Source organism: Pan paniscus, chromosome 13 (genome assembly GCF_029289425.2).
Source record: "Pan paniscus chromosome 13, NHGRI_mPanPan1-v2.0_pri, whole genome shotgun sequence".
Taxonomy (NCBI): Eukaryota; Metazoa; Chordata; class Mammalia; order Primates; family Hominidae; genus Pan; species Pan paniscus.
In genome coordinates this window covers 144,714,096-144,727,189 of record NC_073262.2, presented here as the reverse complement: position 1 = coordinate 144,727,189, position 13,094 = coordinate 144,714,096, and the positions used below count along the sequence as shown (strand labels likewise).

General features: G+C 39.8%; 2 protein-coding genes across 2 annotated transcripts in view; one reads left to right on the top strand and one right to left on the bottom strand.

Moving 5' to 3' along the window:
• LOC129397322 (tubulin beta-8 chain-like) overlaps nt 1-13,094 on the bottom strand; it is a 60,561-nt gene that overhangs the window by 42,970 nt on the left and 4,497 nt on the right.
• Nucleotides 153-1,954, top strand: LOC129397325 (histone-lysine N-methyltransferase PRDM7-like). Its single transcript, XM_063595671.1, has 2 exons — nt 153-780; nt 1,182-1,954. Exons 1-2 carry the CDS (start codon nt 517-519, stop codon nt 1,251-1,253), a joined length of 336 nt encoding a protein of 111 aa, XP_063451741.1. The 5' UTR covers nt 153-516; the 3' UTR covers nt 1,254-1,954.

Below are 13,094 nucleotides of genomic sequence, written 5' to 3'. Positions count from 1 at the left end.
AGAAACTAAAATTGAATAGGCATCTACAGTCAGTGTGGGTGTGGGGTCTAAGTCTCTCTGAAGCAGTAAAGAGGGGGAGACTAGAGTATGTAGAAAGGTAGATGCTAATTTGATGGTAGGAGATTTCACATTTTCTTATGAAACAAGGACAAACACCCCAGACTCCCAATTTTACCCATCTACTCTTCTCCAACCTAGAACTCAGGAGGAAGGAGACCGTAGGAAAGATGTATAGCCTGCGAGAAAGAAAGGGTCATGCATACAAAGAGATCAGCGAGCCACAGGATGATGACTACCTCTGTGAGTGACCCTTTCAGCCACTCACACAGCTTGCTGTTATGTCCTGGCACAATAATTTCATCATTTGGCCCACAAATCATTCCCTTACTCGAATGAATTAAAGTACAGGATTGGGGCTAAATAATGTGAGTGCCAAGCTCTTTCTGAAGCTCTTATATCAAGGAACATGCATTACAACTTTCCTAATCCCTGCTTCCCTCACTTCCAGATTGTGAGATGTGTCAGAACTTCTTCATTGACAGCTGTGCTGCTCATGGGCCCCCTACATTTGTAAAGGACAGTGCAGTGGACAAGGGGCATCCCAACCATTCAGCCCTCAGTCTGCCCCCAGGGCTGAGAATTGGGCCATCAGGCATCCCTCAGGCTGGGCTTGGAGTATGGAACGAGGCATCTGATCTGCCACTGGGTCTGCACTCTGGCCCCTGTGAGGGCCGAATTACAGAAGACGAAGAGGCAGCCAACAGTGGATATTCCTGGCTAGTAAGAAGAGCCTGCTGTTTCCCCTGTTCTGTCTTCCCACATCCCTTCTGTGCCTTTGGTGGGACATCACCTTCTACATGTTAGGATATAGGTAGGGATAACATGGTTAGCTCTGTGTACTCAAGGGTCTTTGCATGAACATGGAACTCCTATTTAGAGATCACAGGGTACGTGGGAGCAGAGTGGTACAAAGACAAAGAAGTGCATCCTCCCTTTTGGAGCTTCTGCTCTGATTGGACAAACCAACTCAGATGTGTAGATGATGACTAAGGTGCATGCCATGTGGTCTCAGTTGGCAGTTGAAGCTCTGCAGGTCCAAAGGCCATTGATGACCGTGGAGTAAAATAATTCTTCAGATTTTTACCCTCTAAAAAGTCTTTACCTTATTTTTTGAAACTCAGATCACCAAGGGGAGAAACTGCTATGAGTATGTGGATGGAAAAGATAAATCCTGGGCCAACTGGATGAGGTAAGGCCACTAGCTCTCTTAGTTTCAGAGAGAACCTCCATCTCTCACAAACCCGGACTTCCTTCCTTCTCATTATGCCTCCCTCAATGATTTTCACATCCCCTATTTCTATTTTTCTCCATACAGTGCTGTTTTATACCATCAACTTTTAGAAATAAAAAATAAAAATATAGATATTATGATTTATTGGTATCAAAACACAAATATGTATGCTAGACAAAATTGAGGCACCAAGATAAACCTTGACAAGGTTAATTCATGCTTTAATTTATGTAATCCACATTTGTTAAACACTTAGTATGTTCCAGGTTAGGAAGTGAAGTTCACTACTTGAACAGAAGTGAGCTGCAGGATGACCCAGCCCCTTTCCACAATGGGCTGTCGTTCTATCAGAGAATAGAAAAATGAATCAACTATTACTGTTCTATGTTATTGGGCCAAGAGAAAGAGGCTTCTGAGTTTCTCTAGGAATCTGAAGAAGTCAGGTGAATGGCAGCTGAGTGAACTGTAGGGTGATTAGAGGAAGGCCTGTCAAAGAAAGATGGACTTGAGCTGAGTGTAGAATGATGTGAGCTAATCTAGAAGCAGAGCACGTGATCAAGCACCAAGTTCTGTGGTATAAAACGAATTAATTTAGAGTTTAGAGAAGCTAGAGGTCAATGTGTTTTATGGCCAATCAAGGTGGAGGTAAGTCTGGAGTTGGGCTTTGAAAAAATGGCTGATTAGGCACAGCAGGGAAGCATTCTAGGCAGGATGAGCACTGTAGTCATCCTGCCTAGAGGGAACTCACTGCCTCTTTTCTTTCCCTTTGCCTGCCTTGACCCCAGGTATGAGAACTGTGCCCGGGATGATGAAGAGCAGAACCTGGTGGCCTTCCAGTACCACAGGCAGAGCTTCTATAGAACCTGCCGATTCATTAGGCCAGGCTGTGAACTGCTGGTCTGGTATGGGGATGAGTATGGCCAGGAACTGGGCATCAAGTGGGGCATCAAGTGGAAGAAAGAGCTCATGGCAGGGAGAGGTAGGCATCACTATTACTCTTTTAAAAGGACAGGAAAGAAAGAATTATCCTAGAGAATTTTCATGATTGAACACTTAAATAGACTAAAACGCCGTCTAAAGTCAGTAAAATTTTACATCAGTGGCTCCAAAATTAAAGATTCATGTTATGTGCCTTTGCCTCTTTGGAACAGTTTTTATATTTTTAAATCTTTGTTCCGATTTTATATTCAAAGTACTTCATGCACAAAGTATATAACAGCATACAGTGCTCAAAGACTTAAAGACAAAAATCAAGTTCTCAAACACCTACCAGCTCTCCCAACAAGGTAGTTTCTTCTGGCATTTCCTTGATATTTCTTAATGATATGCATATGTTGTTATTCATTCATTATCTCAATTAGCTGTCATGTGAATTCCTACTCTGTGCCAGACGATGTTGCAGGAAGTGTAAATACAGACTGATCAAGACAATCAAAAAAACTGCTCTTGAACAGATGACTTGTGAATTAGGGAACCATATGAATACACACAGACATATGTGTAATATCAGACGGCGATTAGTGCTTTGAAGAAAATGAATCCAGAAAGAATACCTGGGATCAGTGTGAGACCTGGGATCAGTGTGAGAGCTGAGGTCAGTGTGAGACCTGGGGGTCAGTGTGAGACCTGAGTTCAGTGTGAGACCTGGGGGTCAGTGTGAGGTGAGAGTAGAGTGTTGCAGGGGATTGTCAGGGAAGGTTTCTCTTAGGAGACAGCATTTGAGAAGTGCAAGTGCCTGTGGGCCAAGGATTCCAGGCACAGGGCGCAGCTAATGCAATGGTCCTGAGGCCAGAAAGAGTTCAGCTTTGGTTCATTTTTGGAAAATAGGCTGCCATGGGTCATCCCTTCAGAGCTGCTCCAGTTTCCAAGTGAGAGAAAATGGTGGGCAGGATGAAGGTGGGGAGCATGGCGGTAAGCCTGAGTAGGGATATATTTTGAAACAAGACTTCCTATTATATTTAAAATGGGTTCAGACTGAATGAAATAACTCAAACATGAATACTTGATGTGCAGCCTGACAAAGAGCATATTCTCATTTTATGATTTGTGGAATCTGAAATAGAAGCAGTCCATGCACCTAGTTGGCGCAGCAGGACCCACAGTCCTTTAGTCAGTGGGACCTGGACCACTCTGTGTTGGCCAACCTGAATCACACTTCCTGATGGAGAACCAGGCACATAACAGTCCTCAATTAAATATGACCTTTTGAATGAGGATACTCAAATTCAGCCTAGCCTAGCCTGTCACTCACACACATGTACAGATCCCAGGGTCCACACAGATACAGATCCCAGGGTCCACACCTATCACATATATGAACATTATCACACAGACCCCTGCAGACACATCTGTGAGGCATATGCATTCCCAAACACACAGACAGACTCATGATAAATTTGTTCCTACCCAGCCGTGACTTCTAAATGCTTGGGGAAACCAAGACATAGTAGAAAGGAGTGTGCAATTATCATTTCCCATGATGCCGTTACTTAAGAACTCTTTGTGTCCGTCCTTCTAATGGCACCAATGCCTCCCATCAAGCCTTAAACCTCACCTAAATTATGTCATTGGGCTTTTTCATCCATAAATGAGCATACCAGGTGCCAAGGGAATCAATATGCCCTTTCACATGCCTTAGACCAGTGTCCAAAGAAAGATAAAATGTTATTCTATAAAAGCTTTCTCCCAGCATTTCTATTCCTTTACATTTTGTCCCATATACAACTATGGTTTTCTAATGATCTTATTTCTGACAGCTGTTTTTCTTCAGAACATCAACAGCTTCTTTCCTAAATTAGTTTTAGTATGAGTTCCATTTCTAATTAGCTCAAATTAAAGTCCTAGAGAGCAGCGAGGTAATATTTAAACCCTCAGGCTAAAATTTCGGAGTAGGTGCAGAATGTTGACTCTAAATGAGTTTTTCCTGTGACATAACACTCATGAAAGCAGGATTTCCTTCATGTGTGAAATGTCTTAAATCAAACTTACCCTTTGTGATTCTCTTTTAGCTATAAATGTCATTTAAGAAAAAAAAAAAGAAAAGAAAATTAAGCATGACATTCTCCAATATCCTCTGCTCACTGTGTTATAATCCCTATCACTCCCCAAGTGAATTGGAGAGAGTGAAGACACAATGAACAGAAACTTCCCTGATGCTTCACAGAGGAAGTGTTCTCCAGGACCACACAGCCTCCACCATGTCCATCTATGAAGGGCTGTGGCAAGCCATATACACAAAGATGCCTGTTTCCTGTCTTCTCGGTTAAAAACAAAAACAAAACACTGGAAGGTACCCCAAAGCCAAGCTGCCATGGGTTGCAGAGTGCCAGCACTTAAGTAGTGTTGTCCATGGGTAAACAGGAGACGGAAAAGGGCAATTTCAAGAAATAACAAACTCAAGGCATGAATATGGTTATCCAAACATCAAGGGACTCCTTCATTTGCATTTGGATAATTGTGCAGTTATATGATTTGTTACATGGAGACCAGATGGAAGTAAGAGAGCTCATCCTCAACTTCCTGTACCTCTGGAAGTCTTTACACACATGCTGGAGAGATAGATGAGAGTTCATTAGCATCAAACCACCATGGATTTCATAATCAATTCCTAATATCTGAATAAGTGCAGAAAAGTCACAGGCATCTAGAAATGTGGCCCAAGTCCTGTTCTTCAATCGGCCCACCCATTTCTCAAGATTTCATTGAGAAGATCAAGAAATCTAATCTTCCTTGGATGCAAAATGGAGGTGGTGAAAATTGGAAGTATGTCCTTCCTGGTAATGAGGCAATTTCAGTACATAGGAAGTGCTCTGAAATCTTTAAGGTATACAGTCTGACTCACTAGAACAAGAAAGGGCTCCACTTGTTGCCATTTTATGAGGTGACCACCCCAGCTGGATAAGAGCTACAAGTGTCCATTGGGTCTACCTGGGTGTGGGTCAAGAAAGCAGAGTTGAGTGCCCTGAGGTAAGCTGAGATTTTGGTGTTCAATGGGAAAGAATGTAAGAATTGACTTTGCCACCTACTGCCTGAGTGACTTTGCGCAAGATCCCAAATCCCTATGTATCTCGATTTTGTTATCTAAAAGATCACATGATGGAGGATGTAAGCAAGTAACACAGCTAAGACCCAGTTTACAGTGTCTAGTACCTAACAGACTCTTGACACGTTTCACTTGCCCTTGAGTCAATCTTTCCATGTCACTGAATATTCTTCCACAACATGATTTTAATGGATATAGTCGTCCATTGTTTAAATGTACCATTATTGACCAATGTAAAAATGTTCTTTTACCTCAAATTTTTATATGTAAAACAAAAACATGTTTGAGGACTAAACCCACACTGTAGTATAAATTAAACTGGATGTAGGCCAGGCATGGTGAGTCACACCTATAGTCCCAGCACTTTGGGAAACCAAGACAGGAGGATGGCTTGAAGCCAGGAGCTCAAGAGCAGCCTGGGCAATACAGCAAGACCTCATCTCTACAAAAAAATAAGAAAAATTAGCTGGCCATGGTGGCGTGCACCTGTAGTCCCAGCTTCCTGGGAGGCTGAGGTGGGAGGATCCACGGAGCCCAGGAGTTTAAGGCTGCATTGAGCTTGGATAACGACTGCACTCCAGCCTGGATGACAGAACAAGAACCTGTTTCAAAAAAGAAAAAAGAAAAAAGAAAAAAAAACCTAAAAACTAAAAACTGGATGTCGTTTGCTAATAACTAAACAGCAAATTAATTGTAACATGCTGACATATCAACGATGTCTTTCTTCTTTAATCATAAACCTGCTCACTAAGAAGCTGCTGAAGTCCATGGTAGTGACAGGTACATGTCTGCTTCCTTGTCCTGACCTGCATCTTCTTTGATTGTCCCCATCTGTGTCTCCGACTGGCACTGCCGAACTGGCTTGCTACCTGATCAATGTTGTACTGAACCGGACTGCTAACTGATCAATGTTGTTGAGCTCACTGCACAAAGCTGTTCTTACAAGGTAGATTTCTGCCTGGAATAGTCATACTTACACTGTTTATATTCCTTACTCCTGACCCATCCAACGCAGCACAAGTTCTATTTATTGCCATAGAAACATAGGTCATTTGGAAACACCTCCTTCATTTCTATGGAATGTTCAAACATTTCTGACATTTTGGACTCTGTTCTAGCCTCTTGTTAAATAAAAGAGACAAAGCTTTATGGGGGGGCTATATGCACACATATGCTATAGAATAAGCTATCTAAATGCTTAAAAATACTTTCCATCTGGCACCACACCTTAATAGGTAGACAGAAATTAAGTATGTGTATATCTATCTGTATAGATACGTATAAATATATATCCCCAAAACAAAAACTCATTCTCTTACTTATACAAAGGTAGAATATAGGTGAATATACATATACATTTATAGGTAGAACAAAAAAACCCCTCAGCCTCTTTAGGGCCATGTGTTTTCTCTGAGTAATTGTCACAATTAATTAAAATACATGTGTATGCCTTTTTAGATAAATTCCATCAGACCAGTTTCTGTCTGGTTGGAAAATAATAACTGCCTATTTGCTAAGTGCCCCTGCCCCCATACTATGTTCCAGTGAACTAAAGACCTCTGGCAATCATAGATTTACAGCTCAGCAAGATTAAACAATTTATTGTTATTTATGACATCCAAGCTGGATCCTCTGTATTATATTCCACATTAGCATCTATCACTTTACATTTGGGAGATCCTGTCCAAAAAAAGATTATGCCTCCTAACCAAACATTCAGCAGGGCTGCAGGAACAGACCCCTGAACAAACATCCTGCCAAAGTACTTTAAAGCACCGTGAGCTCCCACAGCTGTGCATTTTCAGACGACTCAGCAGATTAGCATGGAGTCTCTTAGCCTCTGCTTGGTCTGTTCCTTTCAGTGATCTCTCACATGGCCCAGTCCATTCGGTTTGAAAATCCTCATGAAATGAGCAGATTATGATCTGGCTTCAGTAGAGGGCCATGGGGTGGGCATGGAGGGGAGAGGGTTTGCTCTTAACACAGCCTGAGCCTCAGAAAGTTTTCAGATGGAAAAGCATGGCACTGACTCAGCTCATGCTTAACAGGAAATAATGCACAGACCACACCAAAAAAGTCCTTTATGTTGTGTGAAAGTCTATGCTGGAGCAGCTGCTGCCACCTCATGTACTGTGATAGAGTGTGCATGTGTGTGTTTGTGTGTGCATGAGTGTGAGTATGCACACAAATGTGTGCTGGGAGGGGGAGGAGATCACACCTTCCACAGTCGCCACCTCAGCCTTAGCTAGCAGCATGGAGAAATGCCAAAAGTCAAGAGGAAGCTGCACCAAAGCAACTGTGATCACCACATCAGCAGGGGCTTTCTGGTTAGTAAAACTACCGGGACTGAAAAACACACATGATCTCATCCTTCTTTTATTTTAATCAGAGCAAAATATTTTTATAATAATTGTGTTATATGAATAAATAATTCATAATGCTGTAACCCATTATCACATTCAATCCTCCTAACAACCCTAGAAGATACGTAGACAAGTATTATTACTTTCCCTATTTTTATAAATGAGGAAATAAACCCCAGAAGGCTAGGCAACTTCCCCACGGTCATATAACTTGCAAACAGTAGTATCATGATTCAAATCCAAAGCTTCTCCTTTTGTCTTTATCATTTTAATTTTGAAGGTAATGCATATGCATGTATGATCTTTTAAATCCAGAGATGTATATGGAATAGATAGGAAAAGGGACTCTCCTTCCCCATTATACAGCCCCTCCACCCAAGCTATATACACTGTTGACTAGAGTATGTCCTTTCAATCCTATTTTCTATGCCTACATTATATACAGAAAAGCAGGATTACGTTACACACAATATTCCAGTCATTGCTGTTTTTCACCAACAAGCTATCATTCACATCTTTTTCATACTACATATAAATTTATATCCTTTATTTTAGTGGTGTATATTGTGCAGTTGTGTCATAAATTATGTACCTGTTCTCTGTTGAACATATAGATTTTTTCTGAGTTTTTCCTTAGCAAAATGCTGCAGTGAGTACCCTTGCACATAGATGTTTGTACATTTGTTCTAGAAAAATCTACAGTAAAGATTCTTAGATTAAGAGATTCCCAGGTTATTAGAAAACTACTCTATTAATTTAGATATATACTTCCAAATTGCCTGACCAAAAAGTTATGTCAATTTAACTTCTATGAACAGTATACAAACATGACAATTTTACATCACCTACACCAACTCTGGGAAATTTCATCTTTTTTACAAGTTGATGGATTGTTTTAATTTATATTTCTCTGGTTATTAATAAGGTTGGCCACCTGTTCATGTGTTATTATTGATGATATTTGTATTGAATTGTTTGAATTTTCTTGATTTCGAAAACCTTTTTACATGTCATAGATATTAAATATTTGTTGTAAAACTCTCCTTCCAGTATTTTGTATGTGTTTAGTCAAGTAGAATAAACTCTTGTCCTCTGATTTCAGATTCCTTTGTCTTTCCATTAGAAATCCCTAAATGTAAAACTACATATTGATAGCTAAAAACCAGGATGTTTACTAGAGAAAAGGAATACAAAGGCAATAATTAAATATTATATTTATACAAAATACCTACTAGTACAAACTTAAAAAGAGAAAGTAAAAGTCAAATGCTTCTACGACTTCAGACTAAGAAAAAGAACTTTTGAGGTTGAATGTTCCTGAAATTTTTCTTTTCATACAACTACGGACATGACTTCAAAAGTTGATGTTACTAAAAATGTAAGATATGAAAGATATTTGAAGACTCAGAGAAGGTGGATTTTCATTTTAACAAGTCACATATATATTCTAGATATCCTCTTATTCGTAACTAAGAGAGTCAAATCAGATGAAAGAATCTAAAAATTTCCCTTTGACTGTGTTAAGTAGAAGTAGTAGAGGCATATTGGCCAAATCTTGAGTGTTTGCAAATTGACTCTTAAGGCTATAGGCTGGCACAGGTCATTGAAGCCCTAGCTTTTTATCTTTAATTTTAAAATCCCCAAACAATTTATACTAATTTTTCTTGTCCATTATTTCCAAATAATCTTGTTTAAATGTTATTACAGTGCTTGCTCATGTTACTGTTGTCTAACAGAAGGGTATCTGGGGCCTTAAAACTGAGAGGGTTAGGATTAATGATTCCAATACCTATGCTTGGACATCTCCAAAATTGGGTTCCAGCTTCTTGTCCTCAAGTCTATATAGAAACTAGCAAACTTCCAGAGTTCACAAAAGGCTCAAAGAGAACAGATGTTTTATAGAAAATTCTTAGAGCAAGTTTCACGCATAATGTTGCTGATGTGTGTCTGCCTTTTCAATAAACATCACTATGCTTTATCACAAGATTTAATAAAGCAGCTTAGTTAAAAATGCCATCTGGGTCTCTGGACACATTAAACAAAGCTTAAAATAACCACCCCAGCAACTGGGAGGACCCAGCTGTTCTCATAATCTGTCCCACTCCTTTTACTTCCCCATAAAAAGAGTGAATGAAGACCACAGACTAAAAGCATCCAGAATGAACTGACACAAACAGGGAGATAGATGGAGCCAAGGGCTCCTGTAAGTTTGCTATTGCTCACATAATAGATTTGCTAATTCCACAACCTGCGGATGGTGATTCAGAAAGGGAAGCAGAAAGAGGGAAGAGAGAATCATAGAAGGGCTCATTCAAGTTTTCTAATGTATCACAAACCTGTCCTCCCTAATGTCTGGATCATAGCAGCCCATTCCATTCACCTGTTCTGTAGTGAACTCCAGTAGAAAATACAAAGCCATCACCACCCAGTTCTTTCTCCCTTCTAGAGATGAGATATTAGCCACCCAATCCCAGATTCTCAGATCCATTCCAGGAAAGAAGCCCTAGGTATTGAAGCACAGCTTTCCCTCCCTCCCTTCTTTCTTCCACCCCAAGATTTGTTCCCCAGATAGTTCTAGTAAATGCAAAACCAAGTATATTCTCATTCTTTAGAGCAACCAGCTTTTCATGGCCAACTGGAATCAAATACAACCTGCACAAACATCTATCTGGAGGACACTCCCAAGGCTCCTACTGAGCCAGCCTTCTGCATACCACTGCATTTCAGCTTCCTAGTTCACAAGACACTGAGACATTCTTGAATTCTGCAAGGTGCACTGTGTGTTAATATCATTGCTGCTCATCATGTGGCCAATAAAGGGCATGACTAGTCAACAAATAAATTTTCTCTTGGCTAAAACTTACAACAAAACTGTAAGCTGTTTACCAAGGGGCCCACTACAGGTTATATTCAATACATACAGTCAAATCATAATTATCTGAGATGTATTCAGTTGACCATACACCTTTATATTTCAGTAAAAGGTCTTTACATTTCCCAGTGCTATCGATGTTACAAAGTGCTTTCATATGCAGTGCTTCATCTGATTTCCAGGATAATTAAATTATCCTGTCATACTTGATTTTTAGATGAGGAAACAAGTGGTTTCTGGGTATTTCAAGAGGCTAACGCATCTGCCCTCCAACTTGTATGTGAAAACCAAAAACAAAATTCCAAGGCCCCTCAACCATCTGAATGGACTTTGACTCTTTTGGTCAATATATGGCAGAGCTAGGAAAAGAAGGTGAGTCTTCCAGCTGCTGATATAGGGTTTTTTCTGCCATACTCCATTACCTCCAAGGCTAAAGTCAAAAGAGGGTGTGGTTATCACATGAAAAAATCTGGTTTGGATTTCCCAAATGTGTATGTAGTATTTGGTGATTTACCTTAATTTAACCTACAGTTCTTTTGGGTTGTAACAGTCTGACTCCATTTTTGAAAACAAAACAAAATCGATTTTAAATGCTGAATTATAGATCTTTGCTGTCCAGTATGGTAGCTACTAACCACTTATGGTTATTTGCATTTCTATTTTAATTAATTAAAATTAAGTAAAATGCAAAATTCAGTTCTTCAGTTGCTCTAGCCACATTTCAAGTGTTACAGTAGTCACATATGGCTAGTGGCTGGGACAATGCAGATTATAGAACAGTTCCATCATCAAAGAAACTTCTATTGAACAGTGCTATTATATAATGTCATCTCCAGAGAAAGAAGACTTTAGAAAAAGTCAGAAACGGCCGGGCGCAATGGCTCACACGTGTAATCCCAGCACTTTGGGAGGCCAAGGCAGGCAGATCCCTTGAGGTCAGGAGTTCAAGACCAGTCTGGCTGACATGGTGAAACCCCGTCTCTAGTAAAAATACAAAAAATTAGCTAGGCGTGGTGGTGCATGCCTGTAACCCCAGCTACTCAGGAGGCTGAGTTGGGAGAATCACTGGAACCCAGGAGGCAGAAGTTGTAGTGAGCCAAGATTGTGCCACTGCACTCTAGCCTGGGTGACAGAGCAAGACTCCATCTCAAAAAAAAAAAAAGAAAAAGAAAAAGTCAGAAACATCTTGAGGCAGGCACAGTGCTGTCATCTGTCCAATATTGAAGATGATTTAAGAATAAGAAAGAAGAAGAGAACAAAGAAGAGAAAAAGAAGTTGCCTTAGGTGTACCTACCCAGAAAAGGACAAAGGCATTCTTGTAGTCATTGTGTTGTATTTTAGCTCTTAAACTTTTTAAGAGATTAGAATAATTTGACACATAGAAGATCTAAACCACTGAAGAGGCTCTGAAGCAGATAAAAGTAGAAAGAAAATAAAAAACTAATTAGTTACAAACTAAGCTTAACCACAATTCGTTTAAACGATACTATTTACTCTTCACATGATTGGTTTTTCTTTTGCTTTATAGTATGACATACTTTATATCTTTCAAGGGGAATTAAAATATTTCTGGGAATTTTTAAAAGTAAGTTCACACAGCCACATAAAAACTACAGAAACAGATAAAACCTATCTTCTCATTTATTCCCTAATCCATTCAAATTAAATATAAAAATCCAAGCATCCACAGTGATATTCAAAAAAGCAAAAGTGAGACAAAACAAAATTCATTTGTCACCTGTGGAGGTAGTTACCTCACCTAATCTTCACTCCAAACACCAGTAATTTTTAAAAGACAGAAATAAACATATGTTCTGCCTTCCCAGAAGGAACTATGTTTCAGGGTAGCCAAATAACCCAGTTGTGAAAAAATGGTCTGCTTATAGAAAAATGCCAGCTAAAACATGTAGATAGAATTAGAGAATTAGAAATTCACCATTTTGAAACCCCTAATGAAATAATCAACTCAAGCAAGGATCATTAATAAATGCTAAAACAATCAAGTAACTATTGATACAGAATATAACTGAATATACACATGGTACAAAGTTCACGTCACAGACTACTGGCTTGACCCAAGGGGGAATATAGCAGAGGAGATAGGCAGTGATCACCCTAACCTTACGATCATCTCACCATCACTAATGATGGGATGTGAATACACATTATTGCCTATGAAATAGTCTTTAAAAAAAGAAGTTGAACCTGAATCTAACTAAACCTTGCAATGGGCTGAACGTGTATGTCTTCCCAAAATTAATATGTTGACATCCTAACCCCAAAGGTGCTGGTATTAAAAGGTGGGGCCTTTAGGGGGTCATTAGATCATAAGGACAGAGCCTTCATGATTGGAATTAGTGCCCTTATAAAAGAGGCCCCAGAGAGCTAGCTAGTCTCTCCCACTATGTGAGGGCCCAGCAAGAAGGCCAATCTATGAACCAGAAAGCTGGTCCTAACCAGATATCAAAACCGCATGCTCCTTGATCTTAAACTTGCTAGTCTCTAGAACTGTGAGAAATAAATTTC